The following is a 26797-nucleotide window of genomic DNA, read 5'->3' as shown; positions in this document are numbered from 1 at the left end:
TCGGGCTCAGGATGAGCTGAGCTGAGCAGATGCTCGTCGGCTGGTGCTGTCTTTGTGGAGAGGGGTCCAGGAATTGCGCTGTCCCCAGCCGCTGTGGTCCCGTGCACCCCGCTGTGTCTGCAGGTCCTGCCCCAGCCTCCTGCCCGTGCTCTTCTCCTGTCCCCCTGCCCTGTGCCCCCACGAAGGCAGCCCCAGCGCATCCCTGGGGCTTCTGCACTTGCTTCTAGATTGAGCCAGCCCCGCTCGTCTCACGAATGCTCCTTCCTGCCAGCTGGGTCAGGCGGTGTGCTCGCACGGAGCCATCGATCCAGCCTCGCCATGGCCACTGTCACGCTGCTGCCGGTCCCCGAGTCCCCCGCCAGGTGCTCAGCCACGTCCCAGCTCCCAGCCATCACCCTGCTGGTGCTCTAACCGGGGCATCCCGTGGGGTTTGCATCCTGCACCGGCTCCCTCCCTGCTGCTGGGGTGCAGCCCTGTGACCCCGAGCAAGGGCTCGTCCCCTTCTCCCTCCCTCATCCCCTCTGTGCCGTGTGCTTGGCTTTCTTTCCAGTCCCCCGGTGTCCCTGAGGGATGCAGTAATTTGCTTATTTTTGGAAGATGCTGTCACACGAGGCAGTGTTGCTGGAGAGCAGGGGATTGGAAGCGGCTCCTGCTCGACCCAAGTGAGGGACAAATCGCTGGGGTAAATGTCCGTGGGGGTACTGAGCTGGCTGGGGCAGAGCCAGGACTTTACCCTCACCCCCAAATCCATCTCCTGCCACACGTCCCACCCCAGCCCCAACAGCCTCATCCCCAGGGATGGCCTCAGCCCCCGTCTCCCGGCCTTGCTTTGGAGCACCTGAGCTTTTGGGGAGGAATTGGGAGTTTTGGGGCTGAACGCAGGGACGTGGTGATGCTGCCCGGCTTCCACCCCATCCCTGGGGCAGAGCCGCTGGGGAACGGCACCGAGGCGTGTTTGGGTGGCAGCGACCAGCAGCTGTCAATATTCATGAGGCTGCAGAGGAGCCAGGCTCTTAAATATTCATCAGGCAGGTGAAGGCTGCTGGTGCCAGCAGGAAGGGGAGCGGCGCGGTTACAGGGGGCAGGCAGCCACCCGTGGCCTCCGCTGAGCCGCCCGGGTGATGTCCGGGTGCAGGAGGGTGTTTGTGCGTGGAAGCACTACATCCTGGTGCCAGGCACCTTCCACGTCCCAGTGACACCGGTGTCTGCAGGGCAGGGGTGTGCTGGGTGCTGGTGTCACGGCGGTGCCTGCTGCAGGGGCCCCGATCCCAGCTCGTGCCCGGCTCCCGCTCGCATCTGGCTGCCGGCGCACATCTGGTGGGGACGGCCCCTGCCTTCAGTCGAGGGGTCTGCTTTAAAAACTAATCCGATTTGAACGCTAATCCTGTTAACATTGAGATCGGGATTAATTCTGGGTTAATCGGGATAATCCTGACAAAATGTTGAGCATTAGACGCTGGATGAATTACTGTTGCTGCGAGTGGTGCGCTTTTAATTCGGTGGCGAGGTCCAGGTGGGTTGAGAGGGCTGGGGGTCAGCGGAGACTCGTGGTATGGCCCTCGGTGTGCTGGTCAGAGCACCCCGAAGCTGCACCTTGGACCTCTCGTTTCTCCCACCTTTGCTGCTGCAGCCCCATTTTCCTCCAGTTCTTGCTCCTTTTGCTCCCGGTTGTGCGTCTCCTGGCTCCTGTGTCGGGGGGCAGGAGCTGGGCTCGTGGAAGCTCTCCTTGCACAGGGGTTTTGCTGAGGTTCGGCTCTCCTGGCTGGCCAAAACACGGCACAGCACCACGGGGAGGAAGAGGAGAGTGCAAATGATGTGTGCAGCACCGGGACAGCCGGGGGCTGCTCCCCCTGAGCTGTTTGGAAACTTGAGAGCCCGGCGAGGTGATGCCCGGTGCCCTGGGTGCTGTGCCTGGCCGGGCTGCTTGCTGGAAGGGATTTGCAGCCAGCCCCAAAGCGAGGAGGCAGCTGCGGGGGCCGTGTCCTGTTACCTGGGCTCTGCTCCTCTCCCGAGGCCAGCAGGCTGAGTCTCCGGGAGCATCAATAATTGAGGATGAGCAGAGTTCATTAGGAATGAATGAATGAACGAAGCAGTTCGCGACGCGCCGCCTCGGTTGGTGTTTCCTTCCCCTGTCTGCCGAGGGGTCAGCGCCGTTTCGGGTGGCAGCAAAGCTCCTGCATGGTGCCAGCTGGGGCTCTCGGGGGAGATCTCCAGACACCGGACCGGAGATCACTCCTGCAAGGCTTCAAACCCCAGCCCCTGGCTTCGAGGCAGGCATGGCTGGGCTGGGGGCTAGAGCTTTGCCCCCGTGCTGGCTCTTCCTGACCCCCAGCTGGGAGCCGGCCGACCTGGCCAAAATGCTGCCGTGACTTTTCGATGGGGATGGGGCGAGGCAGGCGGCGAAGCAGAGGGGCGAGCGCCGCAGGCAAAACATCCAGAAATCCCTCCCGCCCCTCCCTGCCTCTGTTCCTTTCCACGGCTTAAAAAAAAAAAAAAAAAAAGTTAAAAATTTCAATTAAAATTTTCCTTGGAAACGACAGACGCAGAGCTGCGGGAGGGACAGATGTTGTTTTTCTCCCAGCTTTGCTAACAGCTTTGCTTGCCGCTGACCCTTGCTGGCAGCGCGGGGACAAGCGGCCGCAGCCCGGCAGGTCCCACGCGGTCCCCGTCCCCTCTCCCTGTCCCCCACGTGCCCGGGGCTGGGTGTTGAGCCTGGCCCTGCTCTGTCCGGGGGGGTCACTCCCTGTGTGGGGATAAAACAAGGATAAAATCGCAGAGTTTTGGCTCTGCTTTTTGTGGGGCAGCCCAGTGTGAGCAGCGGTGAACGGGGCTGCTGGGGGGTTACAGCTGCGGTGTCAACACAACGACATCCCCAGATCAGGGCAGTGAACAAGCTGTCAGCTGGTTTTAGTTTTATTTTTCCCCATTCCTTTGTTTCTGAGGCCTGTTTACCTGGGAGGCAGTGAGGCTGGGAGCAGCGGGCACCCATCGGGGTGCTGCTCCCCCGTGCCCACCCCAAGACCTCAGCACTCCACCAGCTGGGAGCTGCGGTCAGATGCTGGATTAACCGACGAGAAGGGGATTACGAGGAATTAATCCAGATCAGTGTCCGACCAGGGGCTGCAGCCGGGGCTTTGTGTGCTCAGTAAATAACCGGTTGCCTTGCTTTGCCCAGGGCTGGGCTCGCCAGCGCCGTGCCAGCTGCTTCCCAAGCTGCCCAGGGTGGATTTCAGGGGCTTTTATCCCAATCGTGTGGCCCGGCGGAGGGGACGCGGAGCAGGGTGGGACCTGCCCAGGACCCCGTCCCCCTGCAGCAGGGCGATGAGCCCCCAGCCCGCCTGCCCTGAGCACCTTGCAGCTCCTTATCCCTGCAAAAGCAGAAGGATGGAGCGTGGCCAGGGCAGGGCTGGGGGCAGCTGCCACCCCCCGGCACGACCACCCTGCTCCAGCCCAGCTCGGGCAGCCGCCTGTGGGCTTCTCCTGGAGGTGCCGGGGTCTGCGCCCAGGGCTGGGGGCTGCCTGTGATGTTAGCACGGCGAGGGCTGAGCCTGCCCAGCTGCGGGTACAGGTCTGTACTGGGGTCTGGGGGCTGAGTTTGGGTGGTTCTGGGGAGGGAGAGGGCTCGGGATGGAGCTGGGGTTGAGCTGGGTGGTGTGGAGTCCTGTGCCCCGGGTGCATCTCCAAGGGGTGCGGAGGGACCCCCCTTTTGCTGCTTGGTCTCGGTGCTGCAAATGCTCTGCTTCCCGTGGGCTAAACACGGCATTTTCTGTTTGCTGCTGTGAGTCTGATGTGCAGAGGGACAGCAGAAACGGGCTGTAAATGGCTGCTTTTTCTAACGGCAAGTACAAACTGCCCCTGGAGCCACATTGGGCAGGGGCGAGGTTCTGTCCCCGCTGGGACAGACCCTTTGCTCCCTTGTGGGGTCTCTCTGTGGGGTCAGGCTCACTGCCTGGTGCTAGCAAGTGGGTGGAAGAATTGAGGAGGGAGATCAGCTCGGGTGGCTTTGAGGCTTGCACGGGAACAGCCGCAGAGTGCCCTGCTCCACCCCGAGGCAGGATCCGTCCCAGCACACTGCTGCTCCTCTTTGCCCCCTGTCTGCTTTCCAAAAGTCCTGGTTGAGGTCAGTCCCCCTCTCCCTGTCTCCATCAAGACCGAAGCCTGTCCCTAACCATCGGGGTGGCTGCAGCACCCATGGGAGAGCCTCAGACCTCAGCTCCCTGGAAGCTGGCAGGGAGGGAGCGGGGCAGAAGGGGGGGGATGGAGACAAGGGGCGGGAGGAGGAGGAGAGGAACATCCTTATCTAGCCAGGCAGATATAATGAAGCTGCTTCAGCACTGACAGGAAAGGGATTGTTGGAAGTTTTAGGAGCTAAAAGAATTGCTTAATTGTGCCTTTTTTTAGCTCTGGGGAGATAAAAGACAAAGGCCCCCAAGTCCCCCCCTTTCCCCATCCCACCTCTTTTACATAAGGCTCCCGGGGCAGCACAGAGCCGGGTGGGGGGCAGAGCTGCCTTCCTGGGGGTCTGGGGAGCCAAACGCTCTGCGAGGGGCTTTTGGTGGGCAAATCACCCAAGCAGCACCCCTGGCACTGTCCCAGGCTGGAGATGCTTTGCTGATGCCTCTGCACCAGGGAGATTTCCTCTGCTCTAGCTTCCAGGAGGCTCCCGGGGGCTGTGAAGTGCCCCAGGGCAGGTGAGCAGGTTTCATTTTGGGGCAGGCTGCATTTCCCTGCCCCTGCTGCCTGTCCCTGCAGCCATCGCATCTCTGCCCCCCCCCAAAGTGAGCCCCTTGCTGGGTTTCCCTCCCTCGGTGCGGGGCTGGCGCAGCTGCCTGCTGGCCTTGGGCAGCTTTGTTTGGCTTCTGGGCACTTTTACTCCTCGGCTTCCCCTCCGTGCTCTGCCCATGAACCCGCTGCTGCTTCCCACGCTCGGGGCTGTGCCGTGCTCCCACCAGGGCACAGCACAGTCCCCCCGGTGCTGTGTTACCCCGGTGCTGTGTTACCCCGGTGCTGTGATGCTCGTTCAGCAAGAAATGGGTCATCTCCCAGCGTGGCATCACCGCGGCGAGGGGGATGCTCTCCCCCCTCCACCCGGCCGCTCGCTGCCGCCGTGGATCTCAGACACCGCGGTGAAAACCTCGGTGCCTGGGGGCACGTGGGGGACATCGGCTCTTTGGAAGCTGCAGGGTGCTGAGCTCTGCACCGGGGCTCTGAGCTTGGGCAGTGGAGCATAACGGAGCGGGAGGGGGCCGAGCGCCTTTGCTCCCAGGCTGGGGGTCTTGAGGTTGCCTCCGTGCAGAGCGTGGCTGCACCCAGGATTTATCCTGCACCCCCAGAGCCTTCCCCAGCTGCCACCAGCATCAATCCTTTCCCAGCCCGGCTGCTCAGCCGTGGGGCCGCGCTGTGCAGCAGGCAGGGAGATAAGGCCCGGGGGTGAAGGGTGCTCAGAGGGAGGAGGATGTTCCTCTCCTCGGCTGCCGCAGCCGCTGATATCTCGCTCCTCAGCTGCAGGGCGTGACACGCGCTGGGCCAGACGGAGGAAGAGATTTCCCTTCTGGAGTCGTGTGAGGGCTGGTGTTTGGTTTTTGTCGTGCATGGGAATGAGAGCTCAGCTCCAGCACCTGAGCACAGGCCCTGGCAGATGGCCGTGGAGCCCGAGCTGTGTGTGCAGGGAGGAGGCAATGACACAGCCTCCACACTGGCATCGGGGTAGTGCCCAGCACAAAGTTCCCCCTGGCAGCTCCGAGGGGCTCTCAGTACCCTCCTGGCAGTGGAGCTGCTGCCACAGACAGGTCCCAGGCACTGCCCAGCCCAGGGCTTTATCTGGCACCCAGCAAGGCAGGATTGGGCCCCCCCGGCATCTCCAGGAAAGCAGGGGCAGGGATCTGGGTGCCCGTTTACCATCAGGATGTGTGGGGGCCGAGCTGTCTGTGTATTACCTGATAGCGGGATAAGTCGTTAGCGAGGCAGAGCAATAAAAAACAATTCCCTCGGAGTTGTCTCATTAACAGTCCACGGGAGGCCAAGGACGGAGCTGCCGGCTCCTGCCTGGGGCTCTGCCGGCTGCTGCAGGGCTCTGCGGGTGCCCCGACCCCGTAGGTGCCCCCCGCCAGCCCTTGTGGCTGGAAAAGCCACTGTCAAGAAAGGGCAGAGACCCCCCCGCAGCACTGGGGGCTGCTCAGCCCCTCTTACACCCTGGGGATCGATGCAGGCACCGATCCTGCCCCTGCTGGGGCTGCGCTGCCCGGGCGCATCCCTTCGGCTGCTGCTTCCCCAGGGCTCAGCGCTGCTGCTGGTCCCTCTGCATGCCAGGCTGAGCATCAGCCTAACGAGCAGAGCGGTCCCTTCCGGGCCAAAAATCCATTAATTTTCATCTTGCTGGGATTTTTTCCTCCTTCTTCTCTTTTTTTTCTTTTTTCTTTTTTTTTTTTTGAGGATGCCATAATTAGCTCCATCCGAGCGGCTTAATTACTCGAGGCCGGCTGAAGCCCCGGGGTGGAGGCAGAGGGCAGGCAGGGTCCGGGCTCATTGGGGCCAGGAGCAGGGACAGTGCAGGGGCAGCTGTCCCCAGCCCACCCCAGCCCACCCCAGCCCGCGGCCCCGCTGCGTGCCGTGCGTTCGGGTGCTGAGCTGGGATGCGCACACCGCAACCCATAGCAACAGCGATGCGACGTGGTGACGGCCATCCCAGCCGTGCTTCGGGGAAGGAGAGACAGAGACCCCCCCCCGGATGAAATCCATTTTTTAATGATTCTTTTCTCCAGACCGAACACGTACCGGGGGCAGGGCGCTGGCCGGGGGTGGGATCCGACCTGGGATCCCCCCCGATGGAAGAATTTCAGCATCTGCGCTGCCTGCGAGCCCCGCGCTGAGACAACAACAGCAAAACTAAGCAGTCAATTTTCCAGCAATTAGCTGCAGCGAGAACATTTCACGTCCTGGAAAACCCCGCCCCACAGGATTAATTAAATCCTCCAATTAATGTCTGATTTAAATGACGGTGATGGCTGTTATCATTTCATATTGATTTTTCTTTTTGGTCTTAAAATAGAGCTGTTGTCCCTTCCACGCCGCCTTTTCCACACCCCGGGAGCTGTTTGTTCTCTCTGTTTGATTTGCCCACGTTCAACGTGTGTCTGGAAAATCAGGGCCTGCAGCCCGGGCGCTGACAGGCAGCGTGTGCTCCGCTGTGTGGGTGGGCACCTGCGGGACCTGGACCTGCTCACACAGTGTCTGTCTGTCCGTCCATCCGTCCGTCCGTCTGTCTGCCTGTCCGACCCCTGGCTCAGCTGTGGACGGGGTGGATGCAGCCCCTGGGCACGGCTGTGCCCTGGCACCGCTGCTCAGTGAGTTTGTCCTGCGCAAAGTCCCCTTCTGCCTGCTGTGGGGGCCACCCCATAAATTGCCCCCCACTTCATCCCGAGCCTGGAAGGGGCAGGAGCAGCTCCAGCCGTGGCCGCTGCCATTCCGGGAGGGTCACTGGGTGCCACTGGGTGCCACTGGGTGTCACTGGGTGTCAGTGTGCTGACCTCCACCTGGCAGGCACCATCCTGTCCACATGCACAGAGCCCCCATACAGGACGTAAGGACATTTGTGCAGAAAGCCCATGTCTGTAGCCTGAATTTCATGCAGGGATATATGCTTGGCCATGTGAAATTGGACTCCTGGCATATTAAATTTTCACTGCTGTAAACCCAAACCCATTACTTTCCCCCGGCTCAGGCAGCCATAAACCTTGCCGCTGCTTTGCTTCCAGAATAAGCCAGGCATTTATGTTTCCCGGGAGCTGGTTCATTGGCGTAATGGATGTGTAACCTCCTGTAATTGCTAAGGTTATTCCAGTGCTCGCATGCAAGCCCTGGCTCCGCTGCCAGCCAGCGATCGCTGCTTTTATTTCGAGTGGGTTGCTGCTGGAGGAACTCGAAGGCGCCTGGGATGGCGCTGGGAGGCTTCGGGACGCGGAGTGCTGCGAGCCTCAAGTGGGAAACATGGGCAGGGGGCTGCAGGCACCGAGGGGCACGCCTGGGTGCAGCAGGTGGAGGGGATGCTGAGCCCGGTGCTGTGCCCGTGGGTCCAACTGGGAGGGGGCTGAGCACCCCCAGATATGGCTCAGCCTCACCAGCATCCTGCATGAGGCTCCTGGGGAGCGGAGGGGCACGGGGCCGGGCACCCCGCTCCCCTCACCTCCCCGCTGTCCCCTTGCAGACCAGGAGCTCCCGGCACTCTCAGGGTTCCCAGCCTGGCCTGGCCGACCAAGCCAAGCTCTCCTTCGCCTCGGCCGAATCGCTGGAAACCATGTCGGAAGCGGAGCTGCCCCTGGGCTTCAACAGGATGAATCGGTTCCGGCAGAGCCTGCCCCTGTCCCGCTCCACCAGCCAGACCAAGCTGCGCTCGCCAGGTACCGGCACTGCGGGGGTCGGGGACGAGCTGCCCCGGGGCTGGGGGAGGCACCTGGGGCACAAATCCTGCCCGTGGCAAGTCACCAGCATGGCATCGGGGTGCTCTGCTTCCAGGGGTCCTGTTCCTGCAGTTTGGGGACGAGACGAGGCGCGTCCACATCACCCACGAGATCAGCAGCATGGACACCCTGCACGCCCTCATCGTCCACATGTTCCCCCAGAAGCTCACCATGGGGATGCTGAAGTCCCCCAACACTGCCATCCTCATCAAGGACGAGTCTCGCAACGTCTTCTACGAGCTGGAGGATGTCCGGTGAGGGGCACACACACACGGGGGGAGCTCAGGAACCCAGGCAGGGAGCAGCAGCCCCCCAGCCTTCCTCCTTGCACAAACCCTCCTCGCTCGCTCCTGGCACGGGGTGCTGAGCACATCAGTTTGCATTTTTCATCCATCTCGGAGGCAAGCTGATGTCGGCAGCTTCACTGCCTGCGGTCGTAGTCCGGTGTGTCCCTTTCCAGCAAGGATGGAAAGGCTCTTGCAACGGGGAAGGATTTCCTTGAAAATGGGGGAGGAAACAAAGGGCTGGTGGGGGGTGAACACCTTCAAAAGGGACCGCGGCAGGCAACGCTTGCTCATCCCTACTGAGCTAAACCAGCCCCTGGTGCTGCAGACCTTGACCTGGCTTCTCTCAGGGGATCCCTGACATTGATTTCTGCTTCTTTGAGGGCGTTAAAACGGAGCCATTAGTAGTCTGCGAGCAGCAGGGGGGGCGTGGGTGCAGTGCCGGGGCCGGGAGGCTGCCGGTGCTCGCAGGGCGCCGGCTCACGGCTCTGCCTCTGCTTGCAGTGATATCCAGGACAGGAGCATCATTAAAATCTACCGGAAAGAGCCGCTCTACGCCTCCTTCCCAGCCTCCCACATCACCAACGGCGACCTGAGGGTAAGGGGCTGGGTGCCCGGGGCAGGGCTGAGCCCCGGGGTGCGGGGCTGGGCTCTGGAAGAAGGAAAGTGATGGAGATGGAGGGCCGGGTAATTGCTTTGTGTTTGTGGAAGGAGTAATGACTGCCATTTCTCTTCCCCGGTCCCGGCATTGTTAAGTGTTGCCTTAAAAGAATGGATGTTTGGGGCCTGACAGGGGGGTGATAAACATGATAATTTGGGGATTCATCAGAATAAATCATCCTGCTCCCGGGGATGGGAAGGAGGGAGCTGCTGTTTGCCAAGGCCAGGTGAAGACGGGCGAGCTGCAGCTCCTGGTCCTTGGAGGGGGGACACCAGGGCAGGAACTGGGATGGGGCAGGGGCTGGGACAGGGAAGGGCCCCAAAAGGGCACAGGGACGCCGTGCTGACGACCCCTGCCCCTTTCCGCAGCGGGAGATGGTCTACACCTCCCGGGAGTCCTCTCCCACCCGCCGGCTGAACAACATGTCCCCGGCCTCCCACCTGGCCTCCGGCTCCCCTCCGCCCGTGCTGCAGTCCTCGTCCCCGTCCCGTTCCCGCATGTCCTACAGCGGGGGCCGCCCGCCCTCCTACGCCGGCAGCCCCGTCCACCACGGCGAGCGCCTCTCCAACCTGCCGCCCGCGCCGGGCGTCTCGCCCAGCCCCAGCGCCATCCTGGAGCGCCGCGACGTGAAGCCGGACGAGGACCTGGCCGGGAAGAACATGGTGCTGGTGAAGAACGAGGGGCTGTACGCCGATCCCTACGGCATGGTGCACGAGGGCCGGCTCAGCATCACCTCCACCCAGTCCCTGGCCGGCATGGGGGACCCTTTCGGCTACTCGGGGGGGCTCTACAAGCGGGGCTCCGTTCGCTCCCTCAGCACCTACTCGGCGGCCGCCTTGCAGACGGAGCTGGAGGATGGGCTCTACAAGCCCAACGCGCAGATCTACAGCGACACGTACGGCCCCGGCCTGGGCTTCCGAATGCCCCCCTCGTCCCCGCAGAAGATGTCCGACGGCCGCCTGGTGGACGTGCAGCCGGGGCAGAGCCCCCACAGCCCCTACTCGGGGCCACCCAGCCGCTCCTCGCCCGTCCGCCAGTCCTTCCGCAAGGACTCCTGCTCCTCCGTCTTCATGGAGAGCCCCGTCAGCAAACCCCGCAACCCCAGTGCCTCGGGGCCCCCCGAGCTCTTCCCCGGCCCCGGTGACCGCCCGCTCTCGGGGTTCAGCTCCCCGGTGCCAGCCAAGGATACAGAGACGAGGTGAGGAAGGGCACGGGGGGAGCATCCCCGTGGAAAGGGGGCTCCGCTTGCAGGTCACCAGGATGCAGGCGGGGAGCTGAGGCGGAGCAGGGCCAAGTTTGTCCCAGTCCATCCCAGTAGAAGCACTGGGGTGGGCAATGAGCACCGAGCTGTGCGGGGCTGGGGGAGCCACATGTGGGGCAGCGGGAGGGAACAAAGGGGTTGGGTACAGCAGGTGACGGCTGCACTGTGCTCCCTGTGCCCCCCCGGGACCTGCACGGACCCCAGCACCGGGTGGGTGAGCGCGGGTGAGGCCAGGACAAGCCGTGCCATCGGGGGGTCCGCGGTGCCGTGCCCCCTCCTCACCCCCTGCCTCCCTCCCAGGGAGCGGATGGAGGCGATGGAGAAGCAGATCGCCAGCCTCACCGGGCTGGTGCAGAGCGCGCTGCTCCGCGGCTCCGAGGCGGAGACCCCCAGGTAAGGGGCAGGGGGGGCAGGCATGGACCCGGGGGGGGCTTCCGCCAGTCAAAGTGCTGGAGAGGGCGGAGGTGCCTGATCCGTGCTCACCCCCTCCTCTCTTTCATTGCAGTGAGAAGACAGAAGCCACCAATGGTGGGACCCCCCCGTCAGCGTGTAAGTGGCAGGGGGGAGCTGCAGAGCCACCCCCCCGTAGTGCCCCCAGTGTCCCGGGGCTGCCAAGGGTCCCTGGCCCCAGGAGCTGTGCCGCTGCAGCCCCATCCCATGCCAGAACCCGGGGGGCAGGGGGGTCCCATCCTGCCAGGGGGCAGCTCCGATCTGGGCTCACCTTGGTGCCAGCGTGGGGACAGAGCTGATGGCAGCTTTGGAGGCCAGGCAGGGGCAGTGCTGGACTGGAACAGAGTGGGGAAGGAGAGGGTTTCCCAGTAAAACCCCGCTGGGACCGGGTGGTGCCTTCCCTCAGCAGCTGCTGCTTGCCCCCTGCAGCCACCAGCCGCAGCGGCATGGGGACCCCGGTGCCCGCGCCCCCGCCGCCCTCTGCCACCAGCACGCCAGCGGGGCAGCCCACGGCCATCACCCGCCTGCACATGCAGCTGCACCTCCACGACCTGCAGCAGAACGCCAGCGACCTCCGCAACCAGCTGCAGCAGCTCAAGAAGCTGCAGGTGGGTACATGGAGGGGGCCCCCCCACCCTGCCCAGCTCTGTCCGGGAGGCTCCAGTCTAGGAGCGCAAAAATCCCCCCTTTCCTGGCCACCTTCTTGCGGGGCAGCTTGCCCAGGCAGCAGCCTGACCCCTTCCCTCGCCCCCCAACCAGCTGCAGAACCAGGAGACGGTGAAGACGATGCTGCGGAGGACGGAGACGGAGATCAGCGTGCGGGTGACCGACACCATGCGCAAGCACGAGGACCCCCTGCAGCGCCAGCGCAGCCTGGTGGAAGAGGAACGGCTCCGGTACCTCAACGAGGAGGAGCTCATCACCCAGCAGCTGAAGTGAGCACGCGGGGGGGTGTCCTGGTGCCCTGATCCCACCCCACACACACCCCGGGCTGCATCCTCTGCTGGTGTAAAACAGAGGCACCGCGTGGTGCCAGCCCCATCCCTGACCGTGTGCCCAACGTGGGAGGGAGGACACGGCTCCCCCTGTCCCGTGGGGACCTGCCCATGGCCACCAGCTCCTCCCTGGGGTCTCCAGCGTCCCGGCACAGCAGTGACACCCCGGACCCTGCTTTGTGCTCGCAGTGACCTGGAGAAGTCGGTGGAGAAGATCCAGAAGGACCTGGCCCACAACCACCGGCTCATCCCCGTGCAGGAGCTGGAGGAGAAGGCCGTGGTGCTCAAGCAGCTGGGGGAGACGCTGACAGACCTCAAGGGTGAGGAAGGGGCCGGGTGCTGGGGAGGGGGAGGATGCTGTCAGCCCCCATTGGTGCTGCTGCGTGGCTCCAGGTCCGGGTAAATGCGTCTTTGGAGCTCATTCTGCTGTACGTGGCGTGTCCATGCCCCAGGACAGCCTTCCCCCAGTGTCCGTGCAGGGCAGCATCGCGTGTCCTGCAGGCTGCCTGGGTGCAAGGGCTGTGCCCCGTGCTCCTGCTCTGTGCTGCTCCCAGGGACGCGTCCCTGGTGCTCTGCCGCTGCCAAAGTCATCCCGAGTCCCTCTGCCAGCTCCCACATGCTTCACCCTGCTGCCCCAGGGGACGTTGCTCTCGCCCCCCTGCACGCACTGCAGTGATTTTGCTGCTCCTGCAGTCTCCTGTCCCCGGCTGTCCCCACCCTGCCGTCCCCCAGCAGACGCCCTGCGCCTCGATCCGAAGTGGCAGCGCTCCTGCGTGCCACGGCGCGGGCAGACGGAGCGGGGACTTGGCAGAAGTCGCTGAGGCTGCGAGAGGCAGGGACGTGGTGGGGACACGGCAGGGACGTGGGGAGGGCCTGGGGGCACGGGGCAGAGCTGGGAGCAGCTCCCCTGTCCTGCAGGGAGATCGGCTGATGCTGAGCAGCCGGGACAAGTGCACGGAGCAGGGGTGGGCAGCCAGGAATGACCTGCTCTGTGTCCCCTGCCACCAAGCCTGCAGGGTCCCGGTGACCAAGCCCTGGCTCCAGGGCAGGATTCGTGCCCAGGGCTGCAGACTGCAGCTCCCAGAGGTTGGGACCGGTGCCTGTGAGAGACAGGGAGGGATAAGGGGCATGGGGAGGTGGAGAGACAACAGCCTGGGCTCCCCGGGACCCATCCATCCGGACACGGTGGCTGCGGTGGTCTCGATGGGTGTGGGGCCCCCTGCAGTGCCCCCTGACCCCCCTCTCCCCCCACAGCCCAGTTCCCCAGCCTGCAGAGCAAGATGCGGGTGGTGCTGCGGGTGGAGGTGGAAGCCGTCAAGTTCCTCAAGGAGGAGCCCAACCGCCTGGACGGGCTGCTCAAGCGCTGCAAGACGGTGACGGACACCCTCGCCCAGATCCGCCGGTGAGCGCTGCGCCCTCCTGCCGAGCCCCCAGCCCAGCCCCTGCCCCACAGCCCCTGCTCCACGTCTTCCTTGCAGCCCCACGGTCCTTCCCCTGCAGGCAGGGGGTTGTATGCACCTCGGAGGACACAGCAGGGCCCTTCGGATGCTCCTGTGTCCCCCACCTGTGTGCCAGTGTCCTCTCTACGTTAGGGGTCAGAATTCCCAGAGACATTGAAAAAAGGTTTATTTTTTCTGCTAAGGAATTAAAAGACACCCTCGGTCCTTCTCAGGGCGTACGTGGGAACCCCTCTTTCAAAACCAATCTTTCCCTGCCACCCTGAAAAAAAATGGTCATACATCTGCATGCAATGGGAACGCTTGATGTGGTCAGAAATCTCTTTCCCGAGGAACAGAAAACTCTTCTGATGGAGAAAATCCTCCCCCCGATCCAGTGGTGGAGGCAGGCTGCGCCCACCTGCCTGCTCTGATTACAGAACCTTTCATGAGAGCTTACAACTTGGCCAGGCTCGAGGAGCGCTCCGCCAGCGGGGCTCGCCCCAGGCTCATTTCTAGCCTGGTTTTCTATGGAAATGAGCTCGTCTGATCACACGGCGCACGAATCTGCCCGCCTGTCATTCCCCTTTCCTAATAACTTCTGAATCCAGAGGGCAATTTCAGCCAGATCTGACAGAGGGGCAGAACTTGGAGGGATCCAATTTCTTCCAAGCTTCATGCCAAGGGACGGGCAGGTGGAGGAGCTGCTGATGCGCCCTGCCGAGGGAGGCTGGGGCTCGTCTCCAGCTCTTCCCAGCTCTCGGGGGTCTCAGCCATGGAACACAAACACCGAGCGAGGGTCTTGGCGGAGCCGCTTGCAGGGGCTGCAGTGACCCAGCCCCTTCCCTCTGTCCCCTGCAGGCAAGTGGATGAGGGCGTGTGGACCCCCCCCAACACCCTCAGCCAGTCCCCCAAGAAGATGGCCCCCGAGACGGACTTCAGCAAAGGGCTGGAGCTGGAGATGCCCACCAGCCCCCCGGTGAGCCTCCACCACCTGACGGCTGCCACCGAGACCCTGGGCATGCCCAGCTTCGGGCACAGCCCCCCCCAGACCCAGACCCACCCCTCCAAGAGCAATAACCCTTCCCGAGCTCCGGAGATGGTGCCTGCCAAGACCCAGACGGGTCCGGAGACTCCCAGCAAGAAGAGCGCAGACAAAGCCGTGTCCGTGGAGGTAAGGACATGGGGCAGGTTCCTCCTGAGCTGTCTGAACAAAACCCACAGCCGGGGGGCTCCTCTGAAGGGTCGAACCCTGACGGAGCTCCCCCACGGCTAAAACTGGGAACGGGAGCCGGGCACATCCTTCTCGATGGCTCTGTAGCTGAGGGGGCATCCCAAAGGTGGGGAGCTCCAGGAGCTGGGCAGTCCCTGAGATCAGGGACCCCCAGCGTGCCACGGAGCCATGGGAGACCCCAGGTGATGGGGAGGTGGTGGGGCAGGGTGGGTGATGGGGAGCTGCCGGGCTGCAGGGGCTGTGCCGGCTGTCGCAGGCTGCCGAGCGGGACTGGGAGGAGAAGCGGGCGGCGCTGACCCAGTACAGCGCCAAGGACATCAACCGCCTGCTGGAGGAGACGCAGGCAGAGCTCATGAAGGCCATCCCCGACCTGGACTTCGCTGCCAAGCACAAGCAGGCCACGGGCAGCAGCAGCGCCGCGTCCACGCCCGAGCACAAGCCCTCCAAGCCGCAGCACGCACAGAAGTCCGCGGGCAAAGCTGACCCCAACGGCCGCAGGGGCTCAGGTACGGCACGGGGAGCTGGGGTCACCCAAAGGGTCCTGGGCTGGGGTACATGCGGGATCCCGGGGCAGGCATTGGGGCAGGGCTTGGTGTCGGCTCTGCTTTCGGCACCGAGCTCTCTGTCCCTGCGTGCCCTCGTGCTGTCCCCATTGTGCCCCTCCGGGCTGGGCAGCGCTGCCCTAAGGGAGCTTCGTGGCCAGGAGGGCATGGGGGAGAGCCTCGGGTGCTGTGCTGGAGGGGAAGGGGAAGGTCTCGTGCCCTCACGGCATGGTTTGTGCCCAGACGAGCTGACGGTGCCGCGGTACCGGACCGAGAAACCCTCCAAATCGCCGCCACCTCCCCCTCCCCGCCGGAGCTTCCCCTCGTCCCACGGGCTGACCACGACCCGCAGCGGCGAAGTCATCGTCACCAGCAAGAAGGAGCCCGGATTTATGAAGGTGGGGAGCGGGGGACATGGGGAGGGTGCTGGGTGACCCCTCGGCTGCCCCAGCCCCTCACCGCCCCGCGCCCCCGCAGAAGGCCGAGTCGGAGGAGCTGGAGACCCAGAAGCCGCAGGTGAAGCTGAGACGGACGGTGTCGGAGGTGGTCAGACCCGCGTCCACCCCGCCCATCATCGCCTCTGCCATCAAGGACGACGACGACGAGGACCGCATCATTGCGGAGCTGGAGGTGAGCGTGGCGGGGAGGGGGCTGGGTGGCGATGCCCCCGGGCGTCCGCAGGAGCAGCTCCAGGAGCGACCCCCGTGCAGCAGCGCAGCGGTGGCTGTCCCCGTCCTCACCCCGTCCCCAGCAGGAGCACGGTGCCACAGGGACAGGCAGCCTGGAGCAATCGCATCCTGCCCGGGGGGTGCAAGCGTTGTGAGATGTGGGGGGGCTCCGTGGCCGGGGCACGTTGCCAGCGGGGAGCAGCCGATGCCTCCCTCACTGCCAGCAGTGCTGAGCCCCCGTCCCGGCGGGGCTCTGTGCCTGTCACCCCCAAGCCTCCCTCCTCCAACCCTTCGTGTTTGACTCCCCAGGTGTTTCAGAGAAGCTCTGCCTCCCCTTTCATTCCCAAGCTCCGTTACGATCCGCTCGCGGCTGCCGCCTCCCCTGGGCACGCAGCCATGTGGCCCAATGGAGCCTCCGCTGCAGCCGAAGGATGGAAGGTAACGGCTCGCCCCGAGCTCCCATCCCTCCTGCCGACATCTCCTCCTGGCCGGCTGCACTCTAACCACCGCCTCTCCCTCCTCTTCTTAACCTCACCGCTCCTTCCCCCTCTTGACTTAACCAACTGACGGCTTCTCTTCACCCCCTCGCTCACTGCCACTGCGCGTACGGCACTGACACGGCACCGGGGCGAGCACTAACCCCTCTGCGGCACAGCACGGGGCTGTTGGATCCCGCAGCCACGTGGACGGGGGAGAGGCAGGGCCCCCCAGCACCCCACAATGCAGGGCACGAGGAGGGCTCCCCGCTCTCGTGCCACGCTGGGTGCCTGGGTGGCCCGGCACCGTGTGGGGAGGGTGGCACCGAAGCGGGGCTGTGGACGGTGGCGCATGGAGACGTGGAGAGCCCCCTCCGTGCGCACGATGCGGGCAGAAGGTGAAGGCTGGGGCTGAGGCTGGAGGCTGCTGGGAGCCCCTTGGGTTTGGCCCCAGCTCCCCCCCATTTTCTGGGCTGCTGAGCAGAGCAGGAAGGGCTGGAGCCAGCTGTGCACCGAGCCCTGCGAGGCTGCAGCCGCTGCCCAGGGTAGGATTGGGGTGCGGAGCAGGGCCCCCCCCTTGCTGCAGCTGCTGAGGAGCAGCTCTTCTGCCAGAGCACTGCTCCAGCTGCCTCCCTGCAGGGCTGTGGTCCCCCAGGCACCGCTCGGCTCGTTGCGTCCCCCTTGGGACAGTGATGGAGAGGTGCAGGGAGATTGGACGGGGTTTTCCAGGTCTAGGCTCTGCGCTTGCACATGTCGTGCCAGTTTACACCAGTACAAGAGAAATTTGAGCTGGACCATGGCAGGCGGGTTCTCAAACACCTTTGGGAGGTGCAGCAGCACCGAGTCTGTCTTGCTGAAGATTTTAGCCCCCTGTTGCCGACATCCCCCTGAAGGTTGCCTTATACACAGCATAAACGTGGTCACTCCGTGCCTGGGGACACCCATGGGAGGCCACAGCTGCCCAGACCCGGCCAGGCAGGCAGGGAGCCGAGCGTGTCCCTTCCTATCCGAGCACCTTCCTGCAGCGATGCCCGGAGGGACCAGCACGAGGGGACCCAAAACTGTGCTCCCCGAGCAGCTGCCCGCTCCCTCCACCAGCAGGCAGCCCGCGCCGCTCCCCGGCTCCTAATCTGTCTGAATTCTCTACCTAGGAGCCGGTGGCCCCGGCCCCCCCGGGGAGCAGGGCGTTCTCCCTCCCACAGATTGTGCTCACCGAGTGTGAGTCCACGCCGCCGTCCCCCGAAACCGACCCCGAGGTGCCGGTGGCAACGGGCTGCTCTGAGCACGGGGACCCAGCTGGCAGCGGAGCAGCCGGAGGGGAGCTGGCACCTGAGGCAGGGGGGAGATGCCAAGCGTCTGCTGGCACCCCCAGAAAGTCTCCATCCACGCCCGGGGGGCTTCCAGCCTCAGCCCCGCAGCCCCCGAGTGCCCCATTCCGAGGCCGTGAGCGCGCACCGGGAGAGACTGGCGGGTTCCCTCCGGCAGACAGCAAGGTCCCGTCTCCCCCAGAGCGAGGAGCGAGCCAGCCCACGGGGGCAGAAGGAGAGGACACTGCTCCAAGCCCTGCCGGGAGGCAGGAAGGCAGCAGCCAGCCTGCACCGCGAGGTCCTGTGGCTGAGCAGCCTCCTCACCGCCGAGGGCAGGCTGCAGATTGGGGGGGCGAAGACACAGCGCTTGTCCCAGGGGCGGGCAGCCAAGGGCCCGGCGCCGTCCCCAGTGATGCAGAGCCCCAAGGAGGAGGCAGGCAGAGCACACGGGAGGCATCCGTCCCTCCTGGACGCTCCGACGGGGTTTGCAAGCGGAGGGACCACCGCGACGGCTCGCCAGTGCCAAAAGCCAGGCGTCCCCCGGGCTGTGACCACATCCAGGGGAGAGAATGGTGCCAGGCTGGGCACCCCCGGGGACAGGTCGCTGCTTCCCCAGGGCCTCAGCAGTGTGCAGCATCACCGGGACAGGACAGCGTGGGGCTGGCTGCCGGGGCAGGAGGAGGCGAGGAGGATGCAGGTGGGAAGGCAGCGGAGGGGCTCTGCTGCCCCGCTCCTGGGGGACGGAGCGAAGGGGACGTGCCCCCCCTGCACAGCATGTCGCCGCGCAGCAAGGAGATCTACAAAGGCACCTACCAGAGACTGGATAGCCTCGAGGAAACCATCCGTGAGCTGGAAATGACCATCAGCGAGATCAGCAGCCACCCTGCGGCCGGATTTATATTCCCTAAAGGACTGCTCGGACAAGCAGCGCCCGACGGCAGCGAGGAGATGAAGGCGCGTGCGGGGCACCTCGAGCACAGCGGCTGTGACAGTGGGACTGCCCTGGACCTCAGCCAGCCCAAAGGGGATGCTCCTGAGAGTTCGCCTCCGAGCCAGACCAAGCCACCTCTGCTGCCCAAGCCACAGCTCCCCCTCAGCAGCCCTCAGGTTTATTTTCTGTTCTCCCTCTTGGTGTGCTCTGCCCTCGGATTCACTCTGACGTCTTCTCTTCCTCCACCTCTACCTGCTCCCTCTCTGTGCCTCTACCTCCACAAAACTCCTCTTGGAGCGAGGCTGCAGACAGCAGAGGCTGACGTGTGAAGGCAGCGGGTGCCAGCGGCACTGCCACCACCCTGCCCTGGCTCTGCACGGGTGTTGGGACTGCTCCAGGTGCACCCGGCTTTGGTCTGCACCGGTCACCTCGGTGGGAGCTGGCTGTGCCGCGGGGGGGCTGCTGTAGCTCAGAGCCCTGCAGCGACATCGGCTCAGCAGAGCGTTAGGAGAAGCAGTTGGCAAAGGAACCCTCCCCTGGGGCCCTTCCAGGGCCAGCCTTGGCACAGCACTGCAGCTCTCCAGGCACACGCCAACAAGCTCCAGACTCCCTCCCAGCTGGGCCAAGTCACCCTCTGGACGCTCGGGATGCTGGTGCTGCTGGTGCTGGGTTAGGGGGCAGGAACCCCCTGCCCGGGCTGGGGCTGGGGCTGGAGCTGCCACCTCGGCCCCTGTGAGCCGGGAGTGGAGACTTTGGCTCCTGCAGCTCCCAGCAGCTGCTGCAGGGCAGGGAGGCAGGGCAGCGATGGGGCAGGCACCCCATGCACCCCATGCACCCTGTGCTGTGCTCACCGCGTGCCCGAGGCCAGCGCTGGCCCCGGCAGCGAGCGGCCACGGGGCCGGCAGGGGCTGGGGGAGCTGCGCGGCATCGCGGCGCTCCTCGCCTTTCCATTTCGCATAAGCACTTTTCTGAGGAACTGCATTTTAAGTGTCACTGCGAAGCAGCAGATGTTGCTCCTAATTAAATCACAGCGCCGGCTCCCTGAAGCCGTCCAAATTGGTTTCTGCTGGAATCTGTGGCAGCCACTGGGCTCGCTGAATAGCTGGGAAAAGAGGGGGAAAAGTGCCCTCAGCTACTCACAAGTCAGCCTGCTCCTTTATTAACAATCAGCGCTCGTGAATGAATCTCCTTTTTCATTTGCAGCAATTATCTCAGCCCCGGTTCCCACTTACCCGGCGGTCCCTTTACAGGGCTCCGGCTGGGTGAATGGGCCTTCCAAGTGGGTGTAGCTGCAATTTCCCCCTATTGTCAGGCCCTGCTGCACCCCCTGAGCCGTGCAGAGGAGCAGCAGAGCTACGAGGTGGATTTATGGCTGTGGCTGGCACGCGTGCAGGCACTCACAAAGCAAAGCTCAGATCAGGGCTTGCCAGGAGCGGCAGCACGGCCGGAGCTGGCTCAGCCGGGGCTGAGGTCTCAGGGCACAGCCCGGGGCTGCTGCAGCTTGGATGCGAGCGCTGAGCTCCAGCGCCTGCCCGTACCCATACAAACTGTGACACAGATGGGAACCGGATTCCCATGAGGTGTGGGAGTCCCCACGTCCCGGCTGAAGGAGCACAGGGGGTCCCACGGCGAGGCAGGGAGGACAGGGACTGATTTCCAGTGCAGGCAGCGATCCCACTGACCCGGCCCTGGAGATAACCTGCAGGCTCTGTCCTGGCAGCGGCGCAGCCTGGGCATCCCATGCACGTTTTTGGGGCAGCACAGAGGGGCTGCTTTTGCCTCCAGGGGCAGCTGATCCAGGCTGGCATGAGGCAGGCAGGGCAGCAGTGGTGTGGGGTTTTGGGGTGCCCACACAGGCACCGCTCTGGGTACCTGCTGTGGGGATCTGCTCGCACTTAGGGACGTGCCAACACGTAACGCTTCTCTTGCTGCTGCTCTCGCAAGTCTCTGTACCTCAGCCTGTGCGGATAGTTAATAAAAACCTCCATTCCCACTGCCGCCGTTTCCACCTGGAATCTGCTTCCACCTGACGTCGCCTCCTGTCCCGTCTCTGGGCTGTGCACCCCAGCTGGGTGCTGTCCTCCTGCCCTCCGCCTCCCGGTGTCTGCCCCTAACCCCCCGTTTGCGTTGCAGCTCTCGGTAAGTCCTGCCTGCTCCCCGGGCTCACCACGGCACACGGAGCCCACGTCCCTGTCCTCGGCTGTGCTCAGCGCCACGGCAGGGCTGTCCCCTGCGGGACGGGACGGTGGGGCCGTGGGGATGGGGCCGTGGGGTCCCGTGTGCTCCGTGCCAGCGGTGCCTGGCTGCAGGCTGTGCTCGTGTGGCTTTTCACCTGCTGGTTTTAATCCTCGCCTCCCGAAATTCTCTGTCCTGACAGAGCGGGGGCGTTTCCATCCCGGCCATGAAGATGGTGAACCCGGCGTCCCGGCTGAAGCAGAGCCAGCAGGGCAGCCCCGACAAAAGCAAGCACATAAAGCAGCGGATGGAGTACATGCGGATCCAGGGACAGCAGCAGGTAGCCTATCTCTAGAGCAGGCTCCCCGGCGGCAGGGTGGCCACGAGCCCTGCTTGCCCCTGGCCGTGTTACGGGTGGTGGGCAGGGAGCAGGGACGACCACGCCAGCCGAGGTGGCTCGCACGGCTCCGGACCCTCTCGGTGGCCGCTCTCCCCCGTGGCTGAGCCTGGCAGGACGCGGGGTGCTGGCCCCCTCCACCAGGGTGCAGGCAGGGGGCTCTCAGCTCCCCCCTAGCCAGGCGAGGGGCAGCCAGAGGGGGCTGCTGGGGAGGGGGCCGCAGCTCTGTGCGGAGCTGAGGGGGACAAGCTGTCCTCAGGGGTGGTGAGGATGAAGCAGGAGGCGACGTCTGTGTCAGCCCTGGGTGCTGCTGCCGCCCTGACGGATGGGGTGAGCCCGGCTCAGGGATCCTGGGGGATCCTGAGACCTCCCTGCAGAGAATTTGGCCACGGTGAGGAGGGGGAGCTGGCCAGGACCCCTTCTCATGAGACAGACGGAGTCTGGAGAGCCGCAGCGGCACGGCACCACGCTGCGCCTTCAGCCCGCCCCACAGCCAGGAGGGGACCCCAAGGGTGGGGGAACTGGGGCACCCGCAGCGTGGAGACGGGGTTGGGGGGGCCACAGCAGCTGGAAGAGGAGAGCTGTGGGATGGGACTGTGCCTCCCCTCTGGCCCAGCACCGATCCTGTCCCTGACCCTGACCCCATCTCTGTCCCCGGGGCTCCTCCACACATCCGGATTCCACTTGCTCCTGTGTTTTTTGGGGGGGGCCGGTGCTTGCGGTGCCTGTCCCGCTCCCTCGGGCACGAGGCCAGGTGCCCCCAGCCGGGCCGTGTCCCCCCCCCCAGCCCCATCCCGCTCCTCTCCTCCCCTCCTGCCACTCTCCTCGCACCGGCCCCGCCGTGGGGGCACCACGAGCGGCTTCACCCTGTCCTGTCCTCCTCCCCCACCCGCTCTGTGTTTCAGTCCCCTTCCCCGGGCCTGTCGTTAACAAACCACCCAATAAACCCGATTTTGCTCATTCTGTTGGATCCATACGCCCTGCCAGGCAGACGTGAGGGGGGTTCCCGGCTACCTCGAGCCGTAGCTGGGGCGAGTGGCGGCGGGGATTTCGTGCAATTTGCGCAAAGGTCTGATGAGCAAAACGGGCGCCTCTGGTGCACGAGGGCCCAGCCCAGCCCCAGCCCCCCCGGCACGCCGGGTCGGAGCCACGCACTGGTGCTGTTTGTCACGACTGCCACAGGGTCCCGGGGTGGTGGTGGCATGTCCCCAGGCTGTCCTCGCCCAGCAGCATCCCCTTGGCGAGCGTTTCAGCCCCTCACGGGTGCCTGCAGACTCGGGGGGCTTGTGGCCGGGCTCCCCCTGGCACCGTCCCCAGGCGCAGGGCTCCGTGTGGCTCCGTGCGCCCGCAGCCCCGAGCAGCCGGGCAGGCAGCTCCTGGCCCCTCCAGGGGGCGTGTCTACAGGTCCCCCATGGCCTTGGAAGCCTCGGCGGTGCCACCAAGTCCCCTGCCCAGAAGCCACGTGCTAGCACAGTCCCAGATGTCCCAGTGTCACCGTGTTCCTTGTCACTTCACTCCCCTGAGTCCCCACCTCGGGCACTCTGCAGCAGCAGCAGCACGGCCCTGGACCCTGTCCCCCTGACCGGGGGGGGTTCCTTGGCACCCTTGTCCTTGCACCTTGTCCTTAGTGCAGGGCTTGGCCATGCCCCAGCCCAGCAGCCCAGGAGACATCACCCCTTTTTCGGAGGCTTTGTGGGCACCTTCCCAGTGCATTCCGCCCCGGCTCCGTGCGCAGCAGCTTTGGCACGAGCCCTTTTTGTCATCGCCAGCAGCAGGGTTGCTTCGTCTCAACGGTGGCAGTGCCACCACCGGCACAGGTGGGCACAGGGGCTGGGGTGGGGGCTGCCACCTTCTCGGAGGACTGCGGCTCCCCTGGGGCCGGCGCTGGGCTCTGATGAACAGCACCTCTGCGGCAGCCCCGCCGGCCGGGGCAGGCACCGCGCAGCCTGCGTGCCCAGCCTAACACTGCGATTCTTGTCCCCCCCCACCCCACCTTTCTCCCCTCTCCCCTCCGCCTGCCTGCCTCTGTGTGTGCGTGTCTGTCCACGTGTCCGTCTGTCTGTCTCTCTCTCTTTTGTCTCTCTCCTGCTCCTCTTGGGGGTGCCCCCTTCCCATCCAGTAACTCGTGGAACCAGCTCATCTCGTGCTCTGTTTGTGGTGGACCTTTTCCAGCTGCTTGACCTCAGGCCTAAATCAATGCTGCTTCTGAACAAACTCCTGTTTCGTTTTGTTTTATTTTTTTTTCCTTTTTTTTTTTCTCTTTTATTTTTTTGGTCTTTTTTTTTTTTAAGAAACTGTTTGACTTTCCTCCCCTTTTCCTCCTCCTCCTCCTCCTTGAATCTTGCTTTTCTTTCTAGGCCGCTAGACCATCTAAAGAGGCTAGTGAGACTTCCCCTGCAGTCTCAGAAAAACCTGCATCTGGCAGAACATCCATCCCTGTATTGACTTCCTTTGGGGCAAGGAACTCATCCATCTCATTCTGAGCCTCCTTGCCAGCTCCATCCAACCGTTTTCCTGCTCCTGGGGCCGGGCTTCTCTCTTCCTTGTGCTCCTCCCCTGGACTGTCTTCTTGAGGCACCTTGAGGCATCGCCACGTGTCCCTCTCTTTGTTTTAAATGTCTTGCTCCAATGTGGCCGACCTCGTGTCTCGCCTCTGCTCCGGCACGGCCCAACTTCTGTCTCGCCTCTGCTCCGGCACGGCCCGACTTGTGTCTGCCTCTGCTCCGGCACGGCCCGACTTCTGTCTCACATCTTGCTCCAAAATGGCCAACCAGCCACTTTCTGTTTCTTTCTCTCTCTCTCTCTCCCCCTCTTTCTTTTGTTTCCCTTTTTTTAATTTTTTTTTTTAATTTCCGTTGGTTCGTTTGGGTTGCTGTCGTTTTTGGTTCTCGACCCCTCCCTTCCCCACCTGCCGTTTTCTGTTTATTTAAGAGCTCTCAGAGCTTCACCCCACCAGTTTCACGAGCTTCAAGCAACAAGGACGCGGCGCGGCGCCCGACCCCGCCTGCCCAGGCGGCAGCCGCCCAAAAGCCGAAGGAGGCGGCCGGGGGGCGCAAAACGGGCAAAAAGCGGCCGCCGAGGACGCCCCCGCCGCCCCTCGCCCTGCCCGCCGCCCGCTCTCCCCGCTGAGCTTCTCGGCCGCCGCGACCCCGCCGAGCCCCGAGGGGACGATGCCCGCGCCCACCGGGTCTCCATGGGCAGAGCTGTGGCCACGCTCGCTCCGGCGCTCGCCGAAGGTCGGTGCTGGTTCCCCGGAGCATCCTGAGCCCCCGGCCCCGTGGGGCTCGCTGTGCCATGGGTTGGGTGGCCACGAGGGAGCCCAGGTGCCCCCGAGGTGCCCAGGGGGCCGGGGTTTTGCGGGGCGCCCGAAAGGTTGAGCATGTCAAATTTGGGGAGGCGGAAACGGGTAGGGGTAGGGGGTGCTGGGGGGCGCTGGGGATCAGCCCCCATCACTGTAGGTTCGTAACGTAGCACTTTAATTGTTCGTCTGGGTCATCGTGGTGGCTGGGGCAGAGGGACGCTGCGGTGCCCGGGGGCTCTGCCTGCACGGGGACACCCTGCAGGACCCGCGTCCCCCTCCCCAGCGCCCTCGGGGTGTCCCAGAGCCCCCCCCCTGCAGCAGGGCTGGGGTCAGCACCCCCCCGCTGCCAGCCCAGCCCTGCGGGCGTGCGAGGGGAGCGCTGTGCGTGTGTGTGCGTGTGTGTGCGTGTGTGTGCACGTGTGTTCAATGCCGTGTTGTGAAGCGCGCCGTCCACCCGCAGTGCAACAAGAGATGGAATCACTCCTTTCGTTGGCTAGTTCGTTGTTGGGTTTGTTTTTGTTGTTTTTTTTTTTTAATTATTATTATTATTTCCTTCTTTTCCCCTCTCTTTTTTTGTATATCAATCATTTTTGTACAGAAGAACGAGCCTTTTTTGAATAACAAAGAGAAAAAAAAAAAGCAAAAAAAAAAAAAATCATGATGCAATTTCTTTGGATTGCAAAAAGCAACTCTTTACATTTAAGTGAAGTGTCTTAACATTTTATATTGTTTTAAAAAATATATTTACATATTATATATATATAATATACGTAATATAAATATATATATAAATATTTAAAAAAAAAAGAAAAGAAAAGAAATAAATCTCTTCATGTCTGGTATATTAGGGGGTGGATTTTCTTCCCTGGTTAAACTATAGCTCCTTGTGATTTTTGAGAGGGTCAGTTCCTAGCGGCTTGGTAGCCCTCGTGCTGAGTTGGCATCCTCCTTCCACCCCCTTCTGTGGCCTGTCCCTGTCCCCGTCCCCGTCCCTGTCCCTGTCCTCGTCCTGCCCCTCGCCGAGGCAGTGGGGGGTCAGGGTCAGGGTCGGGACCGGGAGCCCGGGGCCGGGAGCCCGGGGCCGGTGGCTGCCGGTGCCAGCCCCGGGGCCACGCGTCGAGGCCGGGACCTGGGGCAGGGGGCAGCGGCTCCTGGCAGCAATAGCAGTCACTTGATGCGTTTAATTTAATTTATAATTACTTTTTCTTGGTACCAAAGTGAAACACTGTAGCAAAGCCACAGCTTCTTATGGATTTGGGGGGCCTGGCCCCCTCCCCAACCCTCCCTGACCCAGTGCCGCAGTGGCCGTGGGGGGCTGGCCGTGCCCCCATCCCTCCCGACCCCAAGCACAGGGGTGCGAGGGCACCCGGGGCCCACCCCACTGCAGGGCTCAGCACTTTGCAGCCAACCCTGGGGGGACGCAGGGTGTATTTGGGGGGGGGGTCCCATCCACCTCCAGCCCCATGGGGACGTGGCCATGCATGCGCAGAGGGGCCGGAGCTGCCGGCAGTGCCACGGCATCCTCCTGCCCTGGTGTGTGCCCTGTGCCGGGTGGTGCCAGGGCTCCTGGGGCAGTGCATGGGGGTCCCCTGCCTGCACAGAGTGAATTGGGGGGGGGAACGGGGGGCACTCTGCAGCTGTGAGCGAGCTCATGCCTATGGGGTGGGGGTCCACAGCCCCTCACTGCGCCCCAGCCTTGCCGTGGCTGCTGGCTGCTGCCCACCCGAGCATTGCCAAGGGGTGCAGCGGGACCCCGGCCCCAGAGCAGCCTGCGGCGGGGGCACGTGGAGCTCCGGGCCACCCCCTTCTCTTATCCCCCCCCCCACCCCTCCTGGCTGCCCACCAGGCTGGTTTTCTATGTGAGCGTGTCTCTGCGTGTGTGCGTGCGTGTGCGTCCGTCATTTCATGGCATCATGCAAACTGTGTGTGAGCACCGAGCCCGGTGCTTTAGCTGAAGCAAGAGAACGAAAACAAACAACAACAACAAAAAAATCTGCTTGATTCTGATTTACACTGAAAAGAGACAAAAAAAAAAAAAAAAAAAAAAAAAAAAAGTTGCAAAAATGTCAAGAAAAAAGGAAAAAAAAAAAAGACAAAAAAAAAGAAACAAGCGCTGCCTGCATCGTGCATGTGTCTGGAGGCGCCCGCTGCATGCGCACCCCGCTTTACTCGTCTGAGTGTTGTTTAAGAAAAGGTTACAACTTTTAAAAGGACAGAAAAAAA

At 63.6% G+C, this 26797-nt stretch overlaps 1 protein-coding gene across 3 annotated transcripts in view; it reads left to right on the top strand.

Moving 5' to 3' along the window:
• SRCIN1 (SRC kinase signaling inhibitor 1) overlaps positions 1-24273 on the top strand; it is a 63486-nt gene extending 39213 nt beyond the window's left edge. The window contains exons 4-20 of one of the 3 annotated variants that reach the window (XM_032202885.1): positions 8204-8396; positions 8512-8710; positions 9245-9338; positions 9770-10599; positions 10963-11055; positions 11168-11211; positions 11542-11720; positions 11872-12047; positions 12297-12427; positions 13362-13509; positions 14405-14717; positions 15034-15283; positions 15563-15717; positions 15797-15949; positions 16297-16425; positions 21079-21216; positions 23631-24273. In XM_032202885.1, coding sequence (XP_032058776.1) covers positions 8204-8396; positions 8512-8710; positions 9245-9338; positions 9770-10599; positions 10963-11055; positions 11168-11211; positions 11542-11720; positions 11872-12047; positions 12297-12427; positions 13362-13509; positions 14405-14717; positions 15034-15283; positions 15563-15717; positions 15797-15949; positions 16297-16425; positions 21079-21216; positions 23631-23756 — 3351 coding nt within the window. In that variant the 3' untranslated portion in view covers positions 23757-24273. Of the gene's footprint in view, positions 1-8203; positions 8397-8511; positions 8711-9244; positions 9339-9769; positions 10600-10962; positions 11056-11167; positions 11212-11541; positions 11721-11871; positions 12048-12296; positions 12428-13361; positions 13510-14404; positions 14718-15033; positions 15284-15562; positions 15718-15796; positions 15950-16296; positions 16426-21078; positions 21217-23392; positions 23479-23630 lie in introns of those variants that run through there. The other 2 variants (XM_032202886.1, XM_032202887.1) reach the window with 2 other exon arrangements.
• Positions 24274-26797: the final 2524 nt, after the last annotated feature.

The sequence above is a fragment of the Aythya fuligula genome, chromosome 24, assembly GCF_009819795.1.
Source record: "Aythya fuligula isolate bAytFul2 chromosome 24, bAytFul2.pri, whole genome shotgun sequence".
Lineage (NCBI taxonomy): Eukaryota > Metazoa > Chordata > Aves > Anseriformes > Anatidae > Aythya > Aythya fuligula.
This window is presented reverse-complemented; position numbering and strand designations above follow the sequence as displayed.